At 35.5% G+C, this 25,481-nt stretch overlaps 1 protein-coding gene across 1 annotated transcript in view; it reads left to right on the top strand.

The window, feature by feature from the left end:
- Nucleotides 1-33: 33 nt before the first annotated feature.
- Nucleotides 34-25,481, top strand: part of LOC144972637 (cyclic GMP-AMP synthase-like receptor 1) — a 27,003-nt gene continuing 1,555 nt past the window's right edge. The window contains exons 1-2 of the mRNA XM_078914100.1: nt 34-610; nt 21,558-25,481. The exon at nt 21,558-25,481 is cut by the window's right edge and continues 1,555 nt beyond it. Of these exons, the coding sequence (XP_078770226.1) occupies nt 136-610; nt 21,558-22,210 (1,128 nt within the window). The 5' untranslated portion in view covers nt 34-135 and the 3' untranslated portion in view covers nt 22,211-25,481. The remainder of the gene's footprint in view (nt 611-21,557) is intronic.

The raw sequence follows: 25,481 nt of genomic DNA, 5'->3' as shown, positions 1-25,481 counted from the left end.
GTTTGTTTATGATCTCGTCGTTGATACCGACGCCGAGGCCTTGGCGAGGACACCAGAATAAAAGTGAAAGAAACAACACTCCCCACAAGGGCGAGATTTCCTTACACATTTTTGTTCATTTTTCTCGTCGTCAAGATGGAAGAATTGAATTCCGCATTGCATAAATTCAATCAAATGGTCGTTGGACCTTCGAGACAAATATGCCGGAACACAATAGCATTCTGCATGACACAAGTAATGTTGCCTCTTTTGGAAAAAATAGGAGAAATTGACCCGCGGTTCAAATGTACATGCCCAATGCCAAACGAGTCGTATTTTCCTGGAATGAAAACGAGTTGTGTGAACGAATTTGAACTTACTGTAATTCTTACAAATTTGTTGGATGACAAACGTTTTGAGGACATGGGCGTACAGGATTCTTCATTGGGGTGTCATGGGCATGTCGTTACAAAGCAAGTTTCCCACCCTCTCGACGATGTCTTGTTGACATCGGGACCCTCACAGAACCTGTTGTCAGCAGAGAAAGTTAGACAAGTATTTGCTCAATTGGTAAACCAAGCATCGTCAATTTTACCTGTGGTGGGAATTACTCTCGAAGTAATTTATAAAGGTAGGTACTCTCTCTCTCTCTCTCTCTCTCTCTCTCTCTCTCTCTCTCTCTCTCTCTCTCTCTCTCTCTTTTCCTCCCCCCCCCTCTCTCTCTCTTCCTCCCCCCCCCTCTCTCTCTCTCACCCTCTCTCTCTCACCCTCTCTTTCTCTATCCATCTATCTCTCCTACCTCACACATATACACGCAAACACTCATAATTCGTGGTAATTTTTACAATCGGATAGAAATAATAATGATGGTGATAAGTCGCGCTTCTTACGACAAGATGTATGTTTATGTCTTTTTGACGTGTAATGTATTATGAACAAACTGAATCGTTTTTCTATCACAGGTCCCACTGCCTGTTTCTCCTTCTCGCTCACCCTCCCTTTCTCCAATTCTCAAATACATTGTCACCTCTCTCTCTCTCTCTCCTATCTATCTATCTATCTATCTATCTATCTATCTCACTCTCTTTCTTTCTCTGTGTGTGTGTGTGTGTATGTGTCTCACACATACCCATCGTTTTACTTTTCTGATTTTCATTAACTGTGCAGACACAGATGTTTTAGATTATATATCTAAGTGTTTTCCCCTCCTGTGTCGCGCTGTTTATCTGGTCAATCATCACAGTGCTCATTTGTGAGATCACAATAATTTTCTTCTCTTTTTGTCATAAAGGACGAGCGCAGATAGAGAGTAATATGAAACTATCAATAAACTCAGCAAGGTCAACACACATACACACACAAACATACACACACACATACATACTTACATGCATACATACATACATACATACATACATACATACATACATACATACATACATACATACATACATACATACATACATACATACATACATACATACAGACAGACATACACATACATACACGCGCGCACACACACACACACACACAAAAGCTTAAAGACTACTAGTATTACTAGTCGTTTCGGGACCAAACAAATGTTGTAATTAAACATTGTAAAGTCTATTGATAGTGATTTGGTCTGTGGTCCTATTTGAATTTATTCGTCCCAAGTACATCACGGAATCGTTGCTCCTAGAGTAATTAGAAATCTTATTTAGTATCCATCAAAAGTTTTACGTCTGCCGTTGAGGTTCCTATTATGTGCTTTATACCTCATTAATTACTTTATGAATTGTGATGTTTGTGTGTGTGCGTGTAGGAGAGAAAGAGAGAGAGAGAGAGAGAGAGAGAGAGAGAGAGAGAGAGAGAGAGAGAGAGAGAGAGAGAGAGAGAGAGAGAGAGAGAGAGAGAGTTATAATTCGATTACAGAAAGAGTTGCAATTTTTTTCTGATACATTCATCAGCCCCGGATTTTTTAAAAGGCCAGTTTAGACTAGATCATGAGTACCTCTTGTATAGATTCAAACTTCTATTTATTTATTTATTTACATTGACTATAAATCAGTTTGTGTTGAACAGATTGCGATGCACCGGGGGGAAAACTTGAGCATTTATATAGCGCATTATCCACTAAACGAGCTCAAATCGTTTTACAAGGGGTCCCTAGCCAACAGCAACCCTTAACATGTAAGCGACATTGCAATTCTTCCGACAGAGGCAACGCTGTTAACGACCGGATACTCATTTTACACCTGAATACTGAAAATACTATGATTAAAAAGTCTTTCTAGGGGCTCAACTGTGCGCCGCTCAGAGTGGGACTCAAACCCTGGACCATCCGGTCCGAATGCACGTGTCATACCACTAGACCACATAGTCGCACAATGCCAAACACGAAGGTGATGCACTATTTACACATTCCGTTTTTATTTGTTTCCGTTCTCATACTTCGGGTTGTTTTTATCTCGAGGCATTCGTTATTTTTGACTGTTTTAGTTTCTAACCTTTCAATTTTAAATTGTAACGATTGGTTCGGATAAATGCAGCTGAATATCGATGTTTGTTTTTCATTTGGAATTTCTACAGTCCCGTACATAGTAAAGTTTCTCCCATGGAATCTAACAGGTTTCCACCATCCATGTGTTTACTACTACCTCGCAGTCAATAGTACTGGTTGTAGTACTACTAATATGCGATAGTGATAGCGACCGCCGTTCATTGCCCCCATTTTTTTTTCCTGGTCGAGTTCATCTCGGGTCACTGACCCCACTGCCCTCATCACAAGTATGAAAACATGCTCAAACTTTTAACTACTGATAGTGACCCATTAGTACCACTCATGAGGTACTATAGTTGACTATTAGTTCACGTTGATACCACCGAATGATGGAGATCATAATTCTTCTGCCTGATTAATGAAATTATGACTAATTACTCATTTAAATGACAAATAATTGTACTTATTGAGAACTTTGAGTCTTGATTGCGCGATAGATACAGTAGAAGTGTACATGTTATCTACTCTATGATTCTAGGGTTGTTGTTTTATTTTTTTTTTTTTTTTGTTTTTTTTTTTATGTGTTTTTTTTTCGGGGGTGGGGGGGGGGGTCAAACCTGGTTCCTACGTGTTGCATTTCAACGATCTATCCATTGAGCAACTGCGATCCCGTGAGTGCCGAATTCAGATTTATATGTTATAAGTTACATTATTAGAGCGCACGAACGCTGGTTTGTCTATTTATTGTCACTAGTACATGAAAAAACGTATAATGATACAGAAGTGTTTTTATTGACCTCATTGTGTCATACCGCCCATCGGCATCTCAATTACCCAGTCTTTTAGGCATAGCAATGTCATCATTATCGAATCATGACACGTACCCTTAAACACGAAACTATACCAGTAATATTTAGAGAGAGAGAGAGAGAGAGAGAGAGAGAGAGAGAGAGAGAGAGAGAGAGAGAAAGGGGGGGGGGGGATTTCTAGCGGTCATCAAAGGCGACGTCATTATTGTTATTGTTGTTTGTTTGTTTGTTTGTTTTTGAAAGTGAAAAACGAAAACCCCTTAACTTACAATAATATATACTTCGTGGCGGCCAATCTCTTCTTTAAATGAAGTATTTTCCATGCAAGAAAAGCCGTTCAAGTGTTGCTTTCTTAATGAGAGTGATAATGCCAAGGGTGTTTATCGATCGAGCAGTTCTAATTATAGCCACATACAAATTATATCGGACAGTGCCGGGCGATGTGTGGACATAGGAAATAACATTACACGTTAATTCATGCTATAAACCGCTTTGTTGCTTTTGTGTGTTGATATAATATATTTAAAGACGTTTGTGTATTCATGTGTGCTTACTATGATATAGTATTATCCGAACAAAACAAAAATTAAAAAAAAAAAGAATGGCGGATAAACAGATCAAGATACGCAATAACTTTGGTTTATAACAAAAAAATACTGTTAAACGGTATTGCGACACATGATGACCTGATTCGCCCAATTAAACTAATCACAAACAAACAGTTTGCTCTTTGTGGACCTCGGTTTTCAGTCTCTTATTTGCGTACGGTGTTGTTTAACCAGTTATCTACCGTACTCTGGGAAAAATTCGTATTTAAATATTTGGCTAGAAAACTCTTCCTTAAATGATCCTCATCTTGGCAAAAAAAAAACAACAAACCTCTCAAACCTGGGACTTAGCGAAGTCCCAGTTTTGAGAGTTCAATCAAGGATGAGTTTACTTGCCAAAATTTTTAATACGTGTTTTTCCGGAGTCCTACAGTTGTTCATATTGATATTGTCGCTTTAAGAAGAACTGGCAAATCATTTTGTAATGCATCGGCTCCTTATCCACTGGAGCACTAATCGCTATATTTTGCATGGCGTATGCGATTTACATGAAAATGGAATCCGTTTAAAATTATGAGCATGATTGGTTAATCATCATGGGGATTTTAAAACCGAAACACATAAAAACGAGGTTCTCAGATTTCATGAAATTGTTCACATTAGACATTTGTTTGATGACTATCTACTATTCATTCATGGAATATATATATATGTATATATATATATATATATATATATATATATATATATATATATATATATATATATATGCATCGTCACCCTGTATATAGTAAAATGTTAAATGTGAACCAATGACAGTCTCTCTCTCTCTCTCTCTCTCTCTCTCTCTCTCTCTCTCTATCTCTCTCAGTCTCTCTCTCTTTCTCTCTCTCTCTCTCTCTCTCTCTCTCTCTCTCTCTCTCTCTCTCTCTCTCTCTCTCTCTCTCTCTCTCTATGTAACTGGGTGTGTCTGTGTACGTTTGTTTGTGCATGTGTGTTGCGTGGTATTTACCCGTCACTGATGACGGTGTGTTGCCATTTGAACGTTGGAAAAGAAAGGGTTCGTTTTGTAATGTGACATAATGAGATAACTGTGATGATTTGTGTAATACAAATAATGAGGATAATGAGTATGTCATCTGAGTCATAGGCATTATAACATAACGTATTGCGATAGCAATCTATTCACTCGTGGCATGACAAGGGTGGCTTTCAAAATGTGCGTGGACTTTTTCCAAGAGAAGAAATCTGAAACCCTCACAATAAGAAACAGGGATGATACTAAAACAGAAAAACAAAACAAACAACAACAAAAAGAGCAGAAAATAAAGGGAAATCAGCTAAGAAGGTTTGGACATGTAAATACTATGAAGAATAAATACATTCCTACCATTCAAATGCCCTGACCGTTAACAGCGTTGTCACTGTCCGAAAAAATTGTAATATCGCCTAACAGGCGTCATGTCCCGTCCTACATGTTAAATGTTTCTGTTGGCCAGGGACCCCTTGTAAAGCGCTTTGATCACGTTTAGTAGATAATGCGCTATGTAATAGCTCAATTAAAAAAAAAATAATTCAAATGTAGCCAAGCGTTCTTAACTTCCAGAATGAAGACTGCATTGAAAATATTGATTTTTTAATGATCCAATAAGGCATACATGTGTTTGGATCTCACCAACTGTACATATTATATGCAGGTCTGATAACCGAACACAATTATGGGCTTGATTTAACATTGTGGTAATGGGGAGTATTTTGCGTTGGTTTGAGAATATTTCCTTTAAAACAATGAGCCCCTAACAATTTGCTTTAAATTTATTTATATAATCAAGTAAACTAATTATAGATACACCGAAAAGCATAATGGAAAACACAAAGAGAGAAAGAAACTTGAATTCGTATGAGATAGCAGATGGCAGCGAGAAAAGAATGTCCAATGTAAATTACAAGAGGGTGACAGGATGACAAGAACAATGTTCAATATTCATGATTCATAAAAATGATAATAGCTTGGACAAAATCAACAATAGGAAAGGGAGTTATGTAAAGTATGCCGCTATGGCAGCCAGCTCTCTCTCTCTCTCTCTCTCTCTCTCTCTCTCTCTCTCTCTCTCTCTCTCTCTCTCTCTCAATCTCTCAATCTCTCAATCCTCTCTCTCTCTCTCTCTCTCTCTCTCTCTTCTCTCTCTCTCTCTCTCTCCTTCTTCTTCTTCTTCTTCTTCTTCTTCTTCTTCTTCTTCTTCTTCTTCTTCTTCTTCTTCTTCTTCTTCTTCTTCTTCTTCTTCTATCTAAATTTCCACTCTATCCCAATATCTTTCCCCGTGCTTCATCTTCTATGTAACTTCAACTTTTTACATCAGTATTGCAAAGCGCGTTGATCATGATGTAAATTGTACTTGTAGCTACGTTTTTTTTTTAAAATCTTAATTTATTAATAGGAAGTGCATAAGGAAATGAAAATTTGTGCGAGGCAGCGCACGGGAGAGATTTGCACATACCCAACTATCATGGACGATTTCCTAAATTAACAAGTTTCGCCAACGATAGTTGAAATGTGAGTCATTTTCAAAAATAGCGAATCGACTAATTTTTATCGCGCTTAATGCGATTCACGGTTTCCACTTTAAACCGCTATCCCTTTAGTCCTTTTCGTGCTTGCAGTTTTATGATATTCGTCACTACCGATAACCAGGCACTCATTTACATCTATAGCGCGTTAGACAAACTTCCAGGCCCAGTTTGATTTTGATATATTCTTCTGGTGCACCGGTCTTGTGGTATGACAGTCACTTTCGGACTGGTAGGTCCCGGGTTCGAGTCCCACTCTGAGCTGCGCAAAGTAGCGTCCTTGAAATAGGCTCTTTATTCACATTCTCTGGCCGTACCCGGATGTAGGAGTATCTGGCCTTTACGAGTGTTGTTTCTATATTTATATATATATATATATATATATATATATATATATATATATATATATATATATATATATATATAATGTAAATTTTCACTCACATTTTTTTTTGGCCGAGACAACTCGTTTCTGTGTTTTTTTACACTTCCTCAGTCGGCGTAATCCATTGTAATTACAATGGATTACGCCGACTGAGGAAGTGTAAAAAACACAGAAACGAGTCGTCTCGGCCTAAAAAAAATGTGAGTGAAAATTTACATTATATATTAGCTCTAACCACCATTATCGAGCACTTTCGTACCTACAAGTACCCACCAACACTCATATATATATATATATATATATATATATATATATATATATATATATATATATATATATATATGTGTGTGTATATATATAATATATATATATATATATATATATATATATATATATATATGTATATATATATATATATATTATTTTATTTATTTTTTTTTAATTATTTTATTATATTTTTTTTTTATGTTACGTTTCGTCCTACGTGTTGAGTGTTGCTTTTCGCTATGGATCCTCTTGTAAAGCGCTTTGAGCACGCTTGGTGGAAAATAATGACTTTTTAAAACGCTCAATTTTTTTTTTTTTTTTTTTTTGTTTTATTTATTTTTGTTGTTGTTTTTTTTTTTTTTTGTTGTTTTTTTTTTTGTTTTTGTTTTTTGGTTTTTGTTGTTTTTTTTTTTTTTGTTTTTTTTGTTGTTTTTTTTTTGGGGGGGGGGGGGTTGGTTTGTTTATCTGTTTGTTGTCTTTATTTTGTGTTTTGTAGAGAAATTGAAATCCCGGTTGAAAGAAATGTGACAAGTCCGGGGTCATCTTTATCTATCCATAAATGAAATATAAGCTCTGTTTGGAAATTGGAGAAAAATAAATGCTATTTTATCAATCCGCGGTAAAATACTATGAGTAAACTATGTTGTGTTTCCATGTATTGATTAAGATACTATTATTATTGCCGTTGCCGATGTCTGTATCCTGGAATAATGTAGCACTACACACACTACACTTAAGTGTCTATCGTCTCTGTCTTGTTAGTCTCTGATCTTGAAACGTTCGTGGTGGCGACTGTAGTTGTAGCATGTTGATGGTGATGACGGTAGTGGTAGTAGTTGTTGTAAGAGTAGTAGTTGTTGTTGTAGTAGTACTAGTAGATATTTATTGGTGATTACATTTGACATTAGTTGGAATGAATAATGAACACAATTACTAATGCTTGTTGGACTAGCTACGTTTTTGTGCGCGCGCTTGTGTGTGTGTGTGTGCGTACACAATATATATATATATATATATATATATATATATATATATATATATATATATATATATATATATAACATGGATATTCTTATATTTTCTTTCCTTTGTGATACATTGTACAATAATGACTAAGTGTAACAACAACAGCTCAAAATAAGCAGATCCAAAATCATGGTTTGCAAAAATAAAAACGGCATACAAATCCAAAATCGATTTTTTTGGCAGATACATCTTACAGTTAAAGGTCTTGGACTCCGATTTGAGCAGTAACATACACGCATCAAAGGCCAAGGTAGCATTTAACGCTTTTAATACAGCAATACAAGAATGTCACGAGTGGAAAAAAGAAATTTGCCGTAACTGGTGCTTTTGAAAATCTGGAATCGGCAATAGGCGACCATGTGTGATGGGGATCAGAATTTATATGCATCACACTAGAATAATAACCGATTCATAAAACCGGTAGAGCAGCACATAATGGATGGATTTAAGGACAAGTATGTTTTCTCATATCAAATCCCCCCCCCCCCCCCCCCCCCCCCCATCTAAAAAAATACAACTAATAATATAAACAAAGAAAACAATATAAAAAATCCCCAAGAAAACGTGAAAGCTGAATTTATCCAAGGCAGTTAAACCAAATATATCGATAAACCGAAGACAGCTTTTTAATATTGATGCTTCCTCAACCAACTCTTGACAATCCGAAATCACAAACCGTGATTCTGTCGCTAACCCCAGAGGCATGCTACAAGTTTATCGTTTTCGTGGCAAAATTACTCTTTTTAAACGCTGATTCACACACGTCACTCGGATTTTGATGGCGTGATATCAGCGCAAGGCAAATGTTTTCTCTTTCAACATAAAATACGCATTCCAATACTTAATCGAAATTTATAGCAAATATTTGTTATATATTTTTTATACAGATATACACAACCAACATGGTACTTAATTGTTGTTGTGTCAAATCGACTCACGAATTGCAACGGTTTTAGTTTCATTAGAGCATGAGGTGGATTACTACAATATGCATAAAGTAAGAATAAAGGGTAAACATCGGTATCGCTCCTTATATCATTGTAATTTTCTAGACAAGAGATGTCAGTTTGTTTAATTTGAACATTTGGTCACCAAAAAAAAAAAAAAAAAAAAAAGAAAAGAAAAAGAAAACGCACCACGGTAGCTGGTGAGATTCATTCAAAATATAAGTTTAGGCATGGCAGATAACGAGCTTTCTTGTTTTCGCTACTAGATATATAAAGCTCATTTTTTGCCTTTTCTACTTTCAAACATTGTTTTGTTGTTGTAATGGCGGGAATCAACCAATACACCGTGGCAATTAATTGTGGTCTTTTCTATATAAAAAAGTGACTCATTTAAACTAATCAAAGTTTAAAAGGAATTGATCAATCAGGTGAATTACAGAAGCCATGTCCTGACAGCCATTGCTTGTTAATGAGTACTCTTCATCAAAGAACTGTGTATGTAGAACAACATGAGCGGCATAACCAAGAAGAGTGTTATACTAGGTTGTTTTGTTAGGGGGTTTTTTTTCTCCCTCGAATTATTTTATCTGTAATCGACTAATGATACCGATGCTCCTCTTGCCACAGTCGGCTTATTTGAAAACACCCGTTCTATTTATATCAATTGATTGCAATTCTCTAGCTCTAACTATGAATTATCCGCAACTCTAATATCTGCAGTGCATATTTGCCTTACCTCATTTGTTTCTGTCTTTCTCTATTCATTCATCCGTCCGTCAATCTCCACATCGCTCTCTCTCTCTCTCTCTCTCTCTCTCTCTCTCTCTCTCTCTCTCGCTCGCTCTCTCTCTCTCTCTCTCTCTCTCTCTCTCCCTCTCTATCTATCTATCTATCTATTATTTTAATATTTACCACAATGTTGGAGTCAGTCTACATTGATGTTTCAGGCCTAATCAGCCATCGTCAGGACTGTGACGATGGCTGATTAGGCCTGAAATAAAAGTCGAAATAAATAATCTCGAGTTAGATAGAGGCTTTTTGCAATGTGGTAAAAATGTTACATTTTTGTGATCACAGACCCCTTATCTACCGTTTTTGTTATCACTTAAGAGAGAATAATATTGTACGCATATTTCTTTCCCATCTCCTCATAATTAGGGCTGGGTGCCAACGGCTTTGCTTTGTGTAGTTAGATTAGGCCTGAAACATCGATGTAGACTGACTCCAAAATTGTGGTAATTATTAAAATAATAATTCGCTCCATTGCTACATGTCGAGCACTATCCGTACCATATTTGTATCAAATACGATTCAATATATATATATATATATATATATATATATATATATATATATATATATATATATATATATATATATATATATACGAGGTTGGTATCTCGACTATGTGGTTTATTGCCGTTTTATTATTATTTTTGAAAGTCATTTATTGTACACATGGGATTTTGTCCTCATTACAGTGTACACTATCCTGGACACAAAGTAGGGATCAGAACTCGTCACATTTTCCTAAGATGTCTGCCTGTCTTTCGTTCTGTTGAAATGAGTGGATGGGCTGTTAAATCACGCATCAACACTGACGGGCCTTTTACTTTAGAATTCCTCATAGCTGCTCGACCATTCGTATAATTTCGTGTTGTTATGTTGTACGTGAAAAATGTCTCGAGTTAGATAGAGGCTTTTTGCAATGTGGTAAAAATGTTACATTTTTGTGATCACAGACCCCTTATCTACCGTTTTTGTTATCACTTAAGAGAGAATAATATTGTACGCATATTACTTTCATCTCCTCATAATTACCGCTGGGTGCCAACGGCTTTGCTTTGTGTAGTTATGTCCTCTTTAAACGATGGATTTTTTTTCTGTGTTGATTTATTCGAAATAGACCAAAATAATTCCTCATTAAGGCACCGCAAGAAAAATTATTTTACAACAAGAAAATCATTCTCTTTAGCCTTTTTTTTTTTAAACCAAGACTTTTCTGGTGTGCCTCATTGTTTACTATAGTAGTAGGTAATAGTTGTAGTAGTAGTAGTAGTAGTGGTAGAAGTAGTAGTAGTACTAATAGTAGTAGTTGTAGTTTTAGTAGTAATAGTAGTAGTTGTAGGAGTAGTAGTTGTTGTAGTAGGAGTAGTAGTAGTAGGAGGAGGAGGAGGAGGAGGAGGAGGAAGAGGAGGAGGAGTAGGAGTTGTTGTTGTTGTTGTTGTTGTTGTTGTTGTTGTTGTTGTTGTTGTTGTTGTTGTGTGTAGTAGTATGTAGTAGTAGTAGTAGTAGTAGTAGTAGTAGTAGTAGTAGTAGTAGTAGTAGTAGTAGTAGTAGTAGTAGTAGTAGTAGTAGTAGTAGTAGTAGTAGTAGTATGTGTGACTTGAATCTGCAAATTATAAAGAGAACGAACTCGTCAAAAGAGGATTTTCAACGTTAGGATATTGAATCGACGTGTGCCCTTTTTAAAGCGATGTGTGCACTTGGTATTTATCCCATTTAATTATAGGCATCATCATTGAAGCCCGAGATATATCGCTGATACAGTTGCCTTCATGCTTGGTAAAACCGGTCAGGCCTGCAATTATTATCAAATGCATGCTATTTATGTATTTATTTATGTATGTATCTATTTATTTATTTATTTATTTATTTATTTACTCATTTATTTACATATTTATTAATTTATTTATTGGGGTTAGGAACTGGAGGCTGTTTTTTTTTTCTTTTAAAACAAGAGATGATCCAGACATAATACGTAATACGTCTTTAGTTTAACTAGCGTCGGTCGACACCCACACAAGGTGATGAGTTACCTTTTGACTTTGGTATTAAACATCTCTCTCTCTCTCTCTCTCTCTCTCTCTCTCTCTCTCTCTCTCTCTCTCTCCCTCTCTCTCTCTCTTTCTCTCTCTCTCACTTTATTTATTTCTCTCTCTCTCTCTCTCTCTCTCTCTCTCTCTCTCTCTCTCTCTCTCTCTCTCTCTCTTTCTTTCTTTCTTTCTTTCTTTCTCTCACACTTTCTTTCCCCCCCCCCCTCTCTCTCTCTCTCTCTCTCTCTCTCTCTCTCTTTCTCTCTCTCCACCAATATTATTGTCATATTACGAATTATCATTACCAAGATAATAACATGACCACATCAGAGCTGATCGATGATTGCCCGAGGCATCATTTTTTTTCGGGGATTTTTAGGAAGAGTACGCAGTCTTGTACTGTCAAAACTTCACCACGTTATGTTCTATCAACAACCAGACTTTTGGTACAACTCGACGTGTGCCTGTTTGAAGGTCTGATTACCCTAATTATTATGGACTCATTCATTGTTGTAATGGAAATGCCCTCAAACCAACGCAAAATATTGTCCTTTACAACAGTGTTAAAGCAGACCCATAATTGCGTCCGATTATCAGACCTGCCAATATGTGCATCTAGGTGCAACCGAATCAAGTTTGTGATGCTCAATTTGGCGACACATGTCGGATGGTGAAATTCTGAATGTTAAGCCTAAGTAGAGTTTATTAATTGTATTTGTTTACTGAAGGGAAGCAACACCGTTTCTTCCATATCGAAAATAAAATAGAATTTCATAGCCAGTCATCTATTGAAACGTTAAACGGAAATAAAAATAAAAGGAAATGGGGCTGGATTGGCCTTACCCTCAGGAGCCTGCAAGCAATATCACCAGGCTGGCTTTGGACTGGAACCCGCAAGGAAAGAGGAGGGTTAGTCGACCAAAGCAAACATGGCGACGCAGCATTGAGACTGAGTTGAAGGCAGCCGGACAAACCAGGGCCCAGATAAGGAAGACCTCCAAAAAACCGAGTCAGATGGAATAATGTTCCACAAGGAATCAAAAGCTAAGTCAAGTAATCAATATGTGATCATTTTGATTTTCAAGCAGGTAGACATCGATATAATGCCGTTTTGAGTCTATGGGTCACATTAGTAAAATGTTACACTTTGTGTAAGTGATTTTTCCCAAATTGTTACTGTTAACATGATATTCAAGAGGTGAATTAATACGAAGAACGATAAAAGGGTAACACAAGTTTTCGAATTTTGGGAATGGAATAATAATGATATTAATAATAATAATAATAATAATAATAATAATAATAATAATAATATAATAATAATAATAATAATAATAATAATAATAATAATAATTATTATTATTATTATTATTATTATTATTATTATTATTATATTATTATTGTTATTATTATTATTATTATTATTATTATTATTATTATTATTATTATTATTATTGTTATTATTATTATTATTATTATTATTATTATTATTATTATTATTATTATTATTATTATTATTATTATTATTATTATTATTATTATTATTATTATTATTATTATATGAATAGGAGGAGGGGGGGGGGGAAGAACTTTTAACATCTTGTATTATAGATCAGTGGATTAATGCCGGACTATTCTAAGTCAATAAAAGCTTAAAAACCAGTCTACCATGACTGAGTAATATGTCTTAAGTAGCGCTCTAAGACGCAAAGACTCTTCTACGTCTGTACTATGATATATAAATGCAATAATGTTTCAAGTGTAAGTGTTTATCATTGATCGCATGGCCTTTCTTTGCTCAAGAAATGGCTGGGTGTTGAATAACACAACATTAGGTATTATTTTCTATCAATGCATTTCCATCATAATACCCAGTATGTATCTTAGAAATAAGTGATAGCGGGGATCGATCTGAGGACAAAAAATGTTTTGCCATTCATTCATTCATTCATTCATTCATTCATTCATTCATTCATTCATTCATTCATTCATTCTTCCATTCATTCATTTATATACCGAACCATTTGCTTTTTGAAATGTTTATATATTTTAACTTATGTTTGTTTTTGTGTTTTTAAAGATGATACAGCAGTATATTGATTTTGAGAGGAGTCGGAATCATATAGAATTTATCTTCGTTATGAGAAAATTTTCTACACTTTTACGATTCATAAGGGGAGGGAGGGTGTGTGACACAAATTTCACAATTTTTGTGGCGCTGTACTGCGGCTGGTGCCTGGATTATTCAATTCTGCTCTTTGAATAGACTGGACCCTAATTACAAATTTACCCTTGGGGATAATTAAGTACGAGTACCTAACAGCAATACAAACAAGTATCTCATTACAACTTTTAGAGCGGCAATAGCAATTAAGTTAATCGCATTTTGTATTGCACAAAAAAAAAGTTTTACACTTATTCAAGACAAATGTATACTTTCGCCCAGATTATTTATTAATGTAATATGAAATTGGCATTAATATGTAATATATCAAATGGAGCATTAGAGACAAGAGTTGTTAATTTCGAATATTTTATCTTCGGTCTGGGCTTGAAGCGTTCAGGAGTGTGAACACTTAATCGAAAGTGAAAGAGAATTCTAGGCTGATGATGCCGCAAAGAAAAAAAAATCTGCCTCCAAAAATGTTGTTCTTGGCATTTATTTCAAAGGGAAGTGTACCGTATGGAACGAATAGCCCGAAATCGTCCGTCCTCAGATTCTGATATTATCAATGATGTTGATGATTACTTCTGATAATGCTTTAGTGTGTCTGTTAAGCAGTTTTTTAATCATTTGTTGATGAAAACGCATATCTATATTGTACAAGTCTGGTACATTTTTATCCATAAAGTTTCTAATTCGACCAATTCATTTTATGTTTTCCGTCGAGTATAAAATACAACGAATAAATTCATGGTGAATTTTTTACAGTCGAAGTTTAAAGCGAAGTTTGGCAGTTTAGCGGGAAAAGAAAAAAAAGAAGGTTTGGGGGTTGGGGTCGGTTTAACAATTTTTTTTGGTGATCAGTCTACGTCGATCAATGTAGACTGATAAACAAGGAAATTCGTGGTGAGTACTTAAGAAATACTTTACTCCCTTGTTATTGTCAACTTGTGGGGTACTCTTCGTATCAAATTTGTATTATTATACGATTAAAAATATATATCTATCTATCTATCTATCTATCTATCTATCTATCTATCTGTCTGTCTGTCTGTCTGTCTGTCTGTCTGTCTGTCTGTCTGTCTGTCTGTCTGTCTGTCTGTCTGTCTGTCTGTCTGTCTGTCTGTCTGTCTGTCTGTCTGTCTGTCTGTCTGTCTGTCTGTCTGTCTGTCTGTCTGTCTGTCTGTCTGTCTGTCTGTCTGTCTGTCTGTCTGTCTGTCTGTCTGTCTGTCTGTCTGTCTGTCTGTCTGTCTGTCTGTCTGTCTGTCTGTCTGTCTGTCTGTCTGTCTGTCTGTCTGTCTGTCTGTCTGTCTGTCTGTCTGTCTGTCTATCTTGCTTTTCTGGCACTCAACCGTGGATGGCGTTTCATGAAAAGCCCAAACCACTTTTCTCCTGCAAGATTCGATGTGAAAGGGTGAGAAATATTGTTTTTGGCAACATAATTAAAGACATGGCTCCTGATCATCTTTGCGGTGAATGGCATGCCCAGAGACGCAAACCGGATGATGCGATTCACGAGCATTAATTCTTCCTCCGAAGACAATATAGTTTTTCGTCCAAGTCTCTTTTCGGTGGATCCGCTGGACAAATGGTTCCGGAGGGTTCTTCTGGGAATACCGAAACGTTGATGCCTCGTGCACAGAGATACCCCCACCGTCTCCTCTGTTGACGGCTCTCATTGCATTCTCCATATCTTCCTGGGACCACTTTGCTCTGCGCGTCGAAGCCATTGATCAGGATCAAACTGAAAATATAGAGAAGACATAGATTGATTTAGCTTTGAATTTGGCGAAAAACTTGTGTTGTGTGTCTCTTCAATTGTTTTTGATAATTATTAATAAACAATTAACAACCCCTGAACAAATAGCATGTTAAATTGAGTCTAAAACACAAACTTTCCAATGTGCCTTAATAAGGCCCACCAGGGATTCTAGGCGGGCCTTAATAGGGCATACCCTAGCAAGTCAATTCTTCATAGTTTGTCACATGAACACTTGACTAAGCTTAAATTTTTTGAAGTAAATCAAGTTATAAAAACCTTTTAAACTGAAATATATGTCTATGATTGTTAATATTAACTTATACTTACGTAAACTGGCTGTTGAATGGGTTCTTGACAAACTTTCTTGTCAAAACAAACTGTAAACAAACACACTTCTTGCCTTGGGCGATGATACGCGTCGATCAGGGAAACGAAACTTCGTTTATCGTTTACATTTATCTCTAGGTTGCCGGAAGTGTTAAGGTTTTTCACTTTATGAACCACAGTTTTATGGTACAGGGGGGGGGGGGGGGGGGGCCTTATTTGGGCCTGGGCCTTATTTGGGCAGGGGACCTTATCTATCTATCTATCTATCCACAAATCTATCTATCCACAAATCTATCTATCCATAAATCTATCTATTGCTTTATTTTGTCTTTCTGACTTTCTGTATATCTTTCAGAGGAAGTTGATGCGTGGATTAACAAGAGTGCTCAAATATTTTACAGGAGCATTAATATTATCTTATTTCCTTACCTTATTAAGGTCGAAATTTCTGTTTCAACGTGTTGCTCCCTTGGGGCCGAGCTGTCAAATTAACAGTTTGGCTCCGAAGAAGCAAAGAGCTGAAACATCACTGTAGGCCATTAAAAAAATAAGGTGAGAAATTTATGATATCTATCAATCTATCTAATCTATCAATATGTCTATCGATCTATCTATCCATCTATCTATCTATCTATCTATCTATCTATCTATCTATCTATCTATCTATCTATCTATCTATCTATCTATCTATCTATCCATTGTCTGTGATTGCCTCAGTTACCGATTTCTCCTTCATGTCCGACTCTATTCATTCACACTTTTTTTTCTTTTAAAAAATGGAATGTTGGCATCCTCAAAAACGATCGATTCTCAGTTTTTATGTTTTCTATTACAGCTTTAAAAATTTAGCTTTGAATTGGATCCTCGACACTAATTTGCTCAGTTTGCCACAGGCAACCACCCAACCGCCTACTTGTCTCCACTCTCCATTGGCTTCCTTACGTCTTGCTAAAAAAATATAATAAAAAATAGGGATTGGTTATCTAAGGCTAGAGTTGTAATAGCTCCCTCCCCCTCCAATATTTTTTTTTAATTTTAAAGTCCGTTTTGGTTGTGTATGTGGGGGGGGGGGGGGTATGCTATTGATACGACGTGTACCTATATAATTAGCCCATAATAATCTGGGGTTTGCAGACCTGCAAATTTGCAGGTCTGGTAACCCAGTTTATTATGGGCTAATTGTTGTCATAGAATGCGCTCAAACCAACGCAACATATTCTCCATTACAACAATGAACCAAGCCCATGAATGTACCGGGTCATAAGACCTGCAAATGTGTGCACCTAGTACAAGTAGTGATGGATCTTTTTACTCTTATCAGAAATATTTTAAAAATTAAAACGGTTTTGAAATGATCTTATAACAGTTAAAGCTTTTTTTTCTGACTTTTCTACAATGTTAAAACAGAAGCAAGATATATATTATAAGTTTTAAGACCCCTCTGAAAGAATGTGCCCTAACACGACAAAAACATATAAATAGTTCTATATGGCGCCATAAACTTCATATTGTCAAGGCCTAATCTTCTTTGGATATCTGCCTTGTGAAAGAGCCAATTTGAGACGAGTTACTCTTGGGAGACAGCGGTCCTTCGCAAATTACAGACAAACTTGCTGAAGACAAGCAGAGAATACTAAATGACCATTAGATTTGCCTTGTCACTCTTTAAGACAGCAAACGTATAACTTGAATACCAGCCCTGGATTAAGTTGAGTTCTTAGTCTCGTTCCTGGATTAACCAGTAAAAGGGTTGTCTTCTTTCTTCCTATTTATCTTTCTTCCTTCCTTCCTTCCTTCCTATCTTTCTTTCTTTCTTCCTTTCAAGTCGTCTATTTTTCTTTATTTATAATACCAAGTATTGATATCTGACGAGGGGGACGGGATATTGAATTGTGTCTTCCTTCTTTTACCGATTCCTTCCTCTCTTCTTTCATAATCATCATAGTCATCGTCGTCGTCATCATGACTTCTCCTCCTCCTCCTCCTCCTCCTCCTCCTCCTCCTCCTCCTCCTCCTCCTTCTTCTTCTTCTTCTTCTTCTTCTTCTTCTTTTTCTTCTTCTTCTTCTTCTTCTTCTTCTTCTTCTTCTTCTTCTTCTTCTTCTTCTTCTTCTTCTTCTTCTTCTTCTTCTTCTTCTTCTTCTTCTTCTTCTTCTTCGTCTTCTTCCTCTCTTCCCCCTACTCCTCCCCCTCCTCCTCCTCCTCCTCCTCCTCCTCATCCTTCTCCTTCTCCTCCACCTCCTCTTCCCTCGCTTCCTCCTACTCCTCCTCCAAGCTTGCTTTGACCCCAAGACAGTCCCCATGTTTTGATGTTTTTTAAAGGTTTACTTTATTGATACATGTTTTTTTGGGTTTTTTTTTTCAAAAGTAGCTGCGTATCGGCCCTTTGAAGGAAAAAACAAAAACAAAACATTTATTTAATAACAACAGACCCCCCCCCCCCTTTCCTCTCACATATACTTACGCACTCATGGGCTCATTAATTTGAGCTAACAGCAACACTTAACATTTGGTACGTTAATTACAATATTTGTTTTCGGTCGAGACAACACAGTTACCGGCCAGGTACTTATTTTAAACATTGGTGCAGTGAGAGAATGAAAATAAAGAATCTTTTCCAAAGACGAGAAATATCGGGAGAGGAGAAGTACGAGATGTAAACATAGAATAAAAATATCACGGTGTCTGTTTTCACCTGGCACTTCCCAATACCATCATTATTGATAAAAATAAAAGTGCCCGCTCCACACTTTTTTCAGAATTTGTTTCTTAACTTTTCAAAGACTCAACTTTGCAGCACCCACAGCGGGACTCGCACCAGGGACCTAACGGCCCGAAGGCGTTTGTTAAAGCCACATGACCACAAAGTAGCACCAGAGAGACGAAAACGTTAGCCGGCCCTTAGTTCAAATTAGAATATTAACTGTATCCCAGTGTATTGTACGCCGTCCTACATTCGGAAGGATATAGAATTCTGATAGCACGAGTGTACATTTGGGGTAATCACTCCGAGTTTATTTTAATTATTGATTTAAGTCTTGTAATTGTTGGCCAAACAATAAAATGATTTGCGGACCTCAGAGTATTGCTTTTATAGGACTTATATCATAATGTTTGTCTTTTGTAGCCGCACTTTAATACATTGCAAACTATCCTATTAATATGTCCAGTACCTAGTGATAACATGTTCCCCAATTTTGCTATTACGTCCAAAGATAAGAGGATTTTATTTCTTTTGGAGTAAAGATTTGGACTGGATTACCTATCTCTGAATCTGAATGGATAAGATGCAAAAGGCCGGTGGGCCCCATAAATGCAAATCTGAAATAACAATAGCGCAACGAAACGATGGATGGTAAGGGACCTATCTTCTGATGTAGGCTGTTGATGGCGTGACCAAGCAATGAATTCCATTCTCTTATATTTATCGGGAAGAGACTTTTAAAAAAATATATAGATATCAGTCCTAATGTGAGTGTTTATGAACTTTGGTGCATGGAAATTTCTTGTCCTCAAGAGAAATGAACATAGCAGCAGCGCACTCAGCCACGGGGCGGTCGTTTGTGTATTCATGGGTATGTCAGTAATGTTTATTCTTTATACAAATTATACAGAGGCCAGGTCGGGAGACAGAGATCAATATCCGGAAAAAACTCTCATGCCTGTCCCTCGTCTGTTCCATGGCACGCCGTTAATGTTGATAGCGGCAGCGATGCTTTGTTGTCGGTTATTGGGATAGTTTATCGTGAACAGCTTGGTAAGAATTAGCCTATAGTAAAGATGAGGCATCGTCCAAGGAAAGACGATAGGTTGAATATAAAATAACATGAAATCAAATGATTAGGACGATGACCATGATGATGATGATGATGATGATGATGATGATGATGATGATGATGATGATGATGATGATAATAATAATAGTAATTTGTAATAATAATAATAGTAATAATACTTGCGGCTATGCGTTCTTGTGGTATAACACTCGCTTTCTTGACGCATAGTTGAACCCTTAGAAAAGGCTCTTTGCTCATGTTCTCCAAACGTACTCTAGTGTAAAATGAGAACCTGGTCGTTAACAGCATTGTCTCTATGTTTTTAAAACTGTAATATCGCCTATCAGGCGTCATGTTTCGTTCTATATGTTACCTGTTGCTGTTGGTCAGGGACCCTTTATAAAGCTCTTTGAGCATGTTTAGTGGATATTGCGCAATGAAAAAAAAAAAAAGCTCAAGTTAATACAGTGTATTCTATGAGTTGCCCGTCGTCTGAATGCCCTTTTAGCCCAAGTGCCTGCTTTTCTCACGATACCCACAGATTTTTTTTTCTCCTTTTAATCAAATTCGTCACTTTGAGCGTCAGGGCCCGTTTTTATGAACGCGGACTAGCGCTTAGTCTCTGACTTTAGTCAAGGATTTGAAAAAATCGGATTTTATGTGAGTGACCAAGAAAGTCCCAGACTAAAATCACGGCACATTCGGACTAAGTTTGGCCAAGTTTTAGTCATTTGCTGAGGCCGGACTTCAAGCTTAGTCTGAGACTAGTTACTAGGATAGATCGTAGCGTCGACAAGATAGTAGCTACTTTTAGATTGAAAGAGCTTCGATTCGGAAGGAAATACGTCGGCTAAGAATGGCAGAGGCAAAAAGTGTCCTGTTGCTATTGACATAAGCTTTTAAAAAATATAAGATAAAGTGCAGATCGTCGAAAGTACACATTTTTGTGATTAAAAAAAAAAAAAAATCCGAATCTAATCGGGCTCACTTTGCCGGTTTATCATCACTAATGGGGCATGTTGTCAAGTCTCTACTTATCATCTCATCCACCTATTCTTTCATTTAGTAAATCAAACACGTAAATATGCTAAGATGGGTAAAACAGACATGCCTAGTATTACGCATCTTACGTAAAATTGCGCATTTTGGTCTCAATTGCTCGACGCATTTGACTCTATAATCATTATGTCTATATTGAAAACAAAAAATCTGGTAAAAATTATGGTTTATTTGACATCATCCTCTTTGATCAATCAATACACAGTGTGTTTGTCTGATTAGTCCCTTCATAGTATGTGCAGTTGATGTCATATATATATATATATATATATATATATATATATATATATATATATATATATATATTAAGGGGTGAGGGGGGGGGGGTCAATGACCGAGGCATCATTATTGTGTAGGCTACAATTTTTGAGGTCAGCGAGATCATTGATTCTATTTTACTAATTTAGAAGATTAGGATTATCAAATGCTATTTTATTCCGTGGAGCAGGATGAAGAAATGTTTAATTCAAGCATGTAAGTAAGTGAATAGATTTTAAAACTTCAGTAAACGTCAAGGACGCAAGAACTCGATTTGTGACTAAACAAAACATAATCCCAATACTAGCCATGAAAATAGTTCGTATTGGTTAGGTATAAAACGTTTATTATTATCAATATAATATTCCCTTTTATTTTATTTCCAGATCCATGCACCGTGATTAAGATATTTCGTGGTCCAGATGTGTTTATGTTTGAACTTGTTCCAGCTTTCATGTTCCAACACGAATGGCCCAATTCCAGTGTGTACTGGTGTGAAGAACCGAATGATTGGATTACAGAAAATGACATCAAAGTGTTGAAAGATTTCGGATTTTATGCTCTTGCTTTACCAAGCTCCACTCATCCAAATGATCCATCTCTTTTCAGAATATCGTTCAACATGGCTGAAAAATATCTGCTCCGTGATGTAATTCAGGACAATTCACTACCATCTTCAGTCACTCATGTTTTCAGGAAAGATTGTGAAAGAATTTTAAGAATGATTCGAGAGTCTGATAAGGACGACTTCCGTCCAGTTTGTTCTTACCATATCAAAACTGCTTTGCTTCACGAATGCCGCAGATGGCCAGATCCACGAGCATGGACTCAAGATAAACTTGCAGAACGATTTTTGGAAGTATTAAGGTCGTTGATAGTTTCTCTCGATAAACATGACCTTCAGCACTTTTTCGTTAAAGACTGCAATTTGTTTCAGTTTTATGCGCCAGAAAAGCTAACAGGAGCCGCTGGGAGGTTAAAAGCCATCTATCAAGATATTTTTTCATCACCGTCAAATAGTATTCGTCTCCAATGTTGAATTATACATTATGAAGAAAGCCATGTATACAATACTAATGTTTTCACCATTATATTCAGTATTTACAAACACAATGAAACATAAAAGCCTTATTCTAGCGGCCAGAGTAACTTATTGTTGTTTTTAAAAAATTATATTTGACTGTAAGGGGATTCTTTTGAGTCCAGTGATTTTTAATTATATACTCTTAGGCATGATTTAGTGACACTTGGAAAGGAAATCTTAAGATATTATCTTATTAAAGGTAATATATATTCACATGTGACGGTATGAAAACAATAAAACTGCCCGAATTATAGCCAATCAAGCACTGAGGGTAGAATGTGAAAGTTACAAAATGTTATACACTTTGCAACTAAAGACAAATAACACAGTTTACGCTTTATGTCTGTCGAAGTCTGGTGTGTGATGCTAAAGCTCTTGATCATTATTATTGTTTATTTATTTATTTTTTTCTTAGACAGTTCTCTCTTCTTTTTCTATAACGTCTCATCAAAAATGCACTAGAGATAGATTGAGGTTGTAACACCATTATTTATTATTATTATTATTATTATTATTATTATTATTATTATTATTATTATTATTATTATTATTATTATTATTATTATTATTATTATTATTATTATAAGTATTTGCAAAGTAGAGAGTGAATAGTTCTCATCACATTCAATCTAGAGGATTCTCAGTGGCAAGACTAGTCAGGATTTTACTGACCAGTATGCTGTTATTGGATTTATGCCTGTTGTTGTTACTGTCGTTGTTTGTTTCTTTGCTGCTCATAATAATATGTTGTATAGGTTCTTTAAGTCACCAATTAAAGAAACGTTTATTTTGCGTGTTTCTGGGAATTCATCGATTTCACAGAATATAACTTACACAGTTTGTTTGAATGAGAGGATATCATATCGAGCAGAGTTATCAAAACTGATGCTTTCTCGAAATTTTACAATTTAAAGATTCTGTTGGTAAATTTAATTTTTTTTTTAATACTGAAAAAAGCAAATATTCATTACATTTGTAGCAACTTTGAAATGATAATTGAGCTAAAGACATGGAAATATTCTAACAAATTTTGAAATACTATATTATTGATTAATAGATCTTTTAATCTTTTTCATGATTTTTATACGAATTCGCTACATTGCAAAATCGATTTGAACCCAAAAGAGTAACCAGGGAAAGGTTCTTAAATAGTTGCCAAAGGAGCATAATATGACACTGCATGGGAACAATTAATTCTGCATGTTTTATTTTTTACTTTGTCAATCTTCTAGGGTGAAATTCAAAGTAGTATAACATTAACATTTATGTAAGAGATGCATTTTAATAAGAGGTATTGTCGGATTCTCGTCTCTGTATTCCAATGTTTGGCAAAGGTACGATTGAGGCGCTAGTTTTTGTTCGATAAGATTACTAAGAGGGTCACTCTCAGCCACGTTAAGTTCTCATAACAAAGTTCAGGGTACTTTCACTGTCGTGGTGTTTAATCATTTGTAATTCTTCTTATGTTATGGATACTATCAATTTAGGTAAAATACTCACAGCCATCGCCAGCCAGATATAACGTACCAACACATATAATTATATGTAACCTTAAACTTAAACGTATATAGTCTGGTTGATATAATTGAGTGATAACTGATCACTTAAATGGCTGTCTAAAAACAATAACAAAGAGTTGAGTGACGTCAACTTCGTTCCTCTCTTGAATTTAGAGAAAATCTCAGTAATCAACACTTTGTTCAGGTATCTTACAAATTTCAGATTCCACTAAAGACATTTGGTTTTTATATTTTCAATCTGTACTGTAACCTACAATTTTGCATTAGGATTCTGACTTGGTTATAAAATTCTCTACTTTGCTTGTTTATAGAAGTTTATTAAGAACCTAGATAGTTTTAACATAATAAAATCATAACAACGATGAAAGACTTCCCCTTCCGTGGTGTATATGTATGAGTTTCAAATAACCTATCAATTCCGATGATCTCGAATTAAGGTCTAGAAAAATACCACAATGTCAATTTTTCAATGTGGAGACAACTTTTCCAAAGCGAGGGGATGGGGGGTGGGGGCAGAGTAAAATAATCATCTTAATAATGGAACAAAATTTATCTTTTTCTTTAGTACCATTTATTAGAATAATAGAATTTTGAACACTCACGAATTAGAGCATATGTTTGACCATCACTTTGAACAGATCTCATTTGTGAATGATGGTTTATAAGTTACATTTTATTCAGCATCATTAAGGATTTGCAATATTTCAAGGTAACTTGATATTTCAATGCCCTACAGTTTTCAATTTGATTTATGGCCATCATTTTGAGTTACTGTATCAAGGAATGAATGGTTTTTAATGTTTTTTTTCCTATGATTAAATGAGATTATCTTTATTTTTGCAATGAATTTTTTTTATGTACCTATATTTGCTATTAATAATTAAATGAACACTTGCAATTCGATGCATTTATATTTCTTTGACTCACTATTATTAACAAAAATTATTTTCATGATAACTACTAGCTCTCAAAATTAGAACGAAAATTTCTGTATTTTTAAAAAACATTTTTCATTATCGTTTATATTGCTTTCTTTTTCAGGTAAGTAAGATTTGTACTTCACCTTGACATTCTTTTGATTTAATAAGCCAAACATCTACTCAATTCGGATACCTGTTATTTCAGAGATACCAAATGTACTTCATTCAAAAAAAAATTTAATAAAAATAGTGTAAATCTAAAAGAAGTGATCTGTGATTACATATTGTTGTTATAATCATATCTCCGGTATTTCTTAATGGAAAGGATACGCATCGGATTCAGAAATAAAGCACTGTATTTTGTTAATACATAGATTAATGTTTCATCAAATGCTTGGTAACACTTGCAGATATTATTAAATGAAATAAGCAGATCATCTTCTTTCTTTAAATTTCATTATCCATTTATTGTCAAATTTGAATTGGGTGCAGCGCTGTTGTTTGCAGCTAAAGATCAGTGCTTAGCTTTGGGTTCTTCCTGAAACTTCATCAAATGAAATAAAAGAATTCCATATTTTTAAAAAGAGATCGAATAAGCTCATGCCAGGAAGCAATTTTTTTCCTACTATTTCTTATGAAAGGATTTAGATCTACTGGGATTTTTTTTAATTTTTTTTTTTTTTTTGTGAATGTCCGCAGACTGTCATATTGTAATATAATAAGTCCTTCCTAATACGAATACTCATTACTGAAAGCTTTGCTGTTCAGTTAACATTATGTAGAGCA

The sequence above is a fragment of the Berghia stephanieae genome, chromosome 1 (genome assembly GCF_034508935.2).
Source record: "Berghia stephanieae isolate SIO BIC M18660-M18661 chromosome 1, UCSD_Bste_1.3, whole genome shotgun sequence".
NCBI classification, from domain to species: domain Eukaryota; kingdom Metazoa; phylum Mollusca; class Gastropoda; order Nudibranchia; family Aeolidiidae; genus Berghia; species Berghia stephanieae.
Note: the sequence above shows the minus strand (reverse complement) of the source record. Positions and strands in the feature narration are given on the sequence as shown.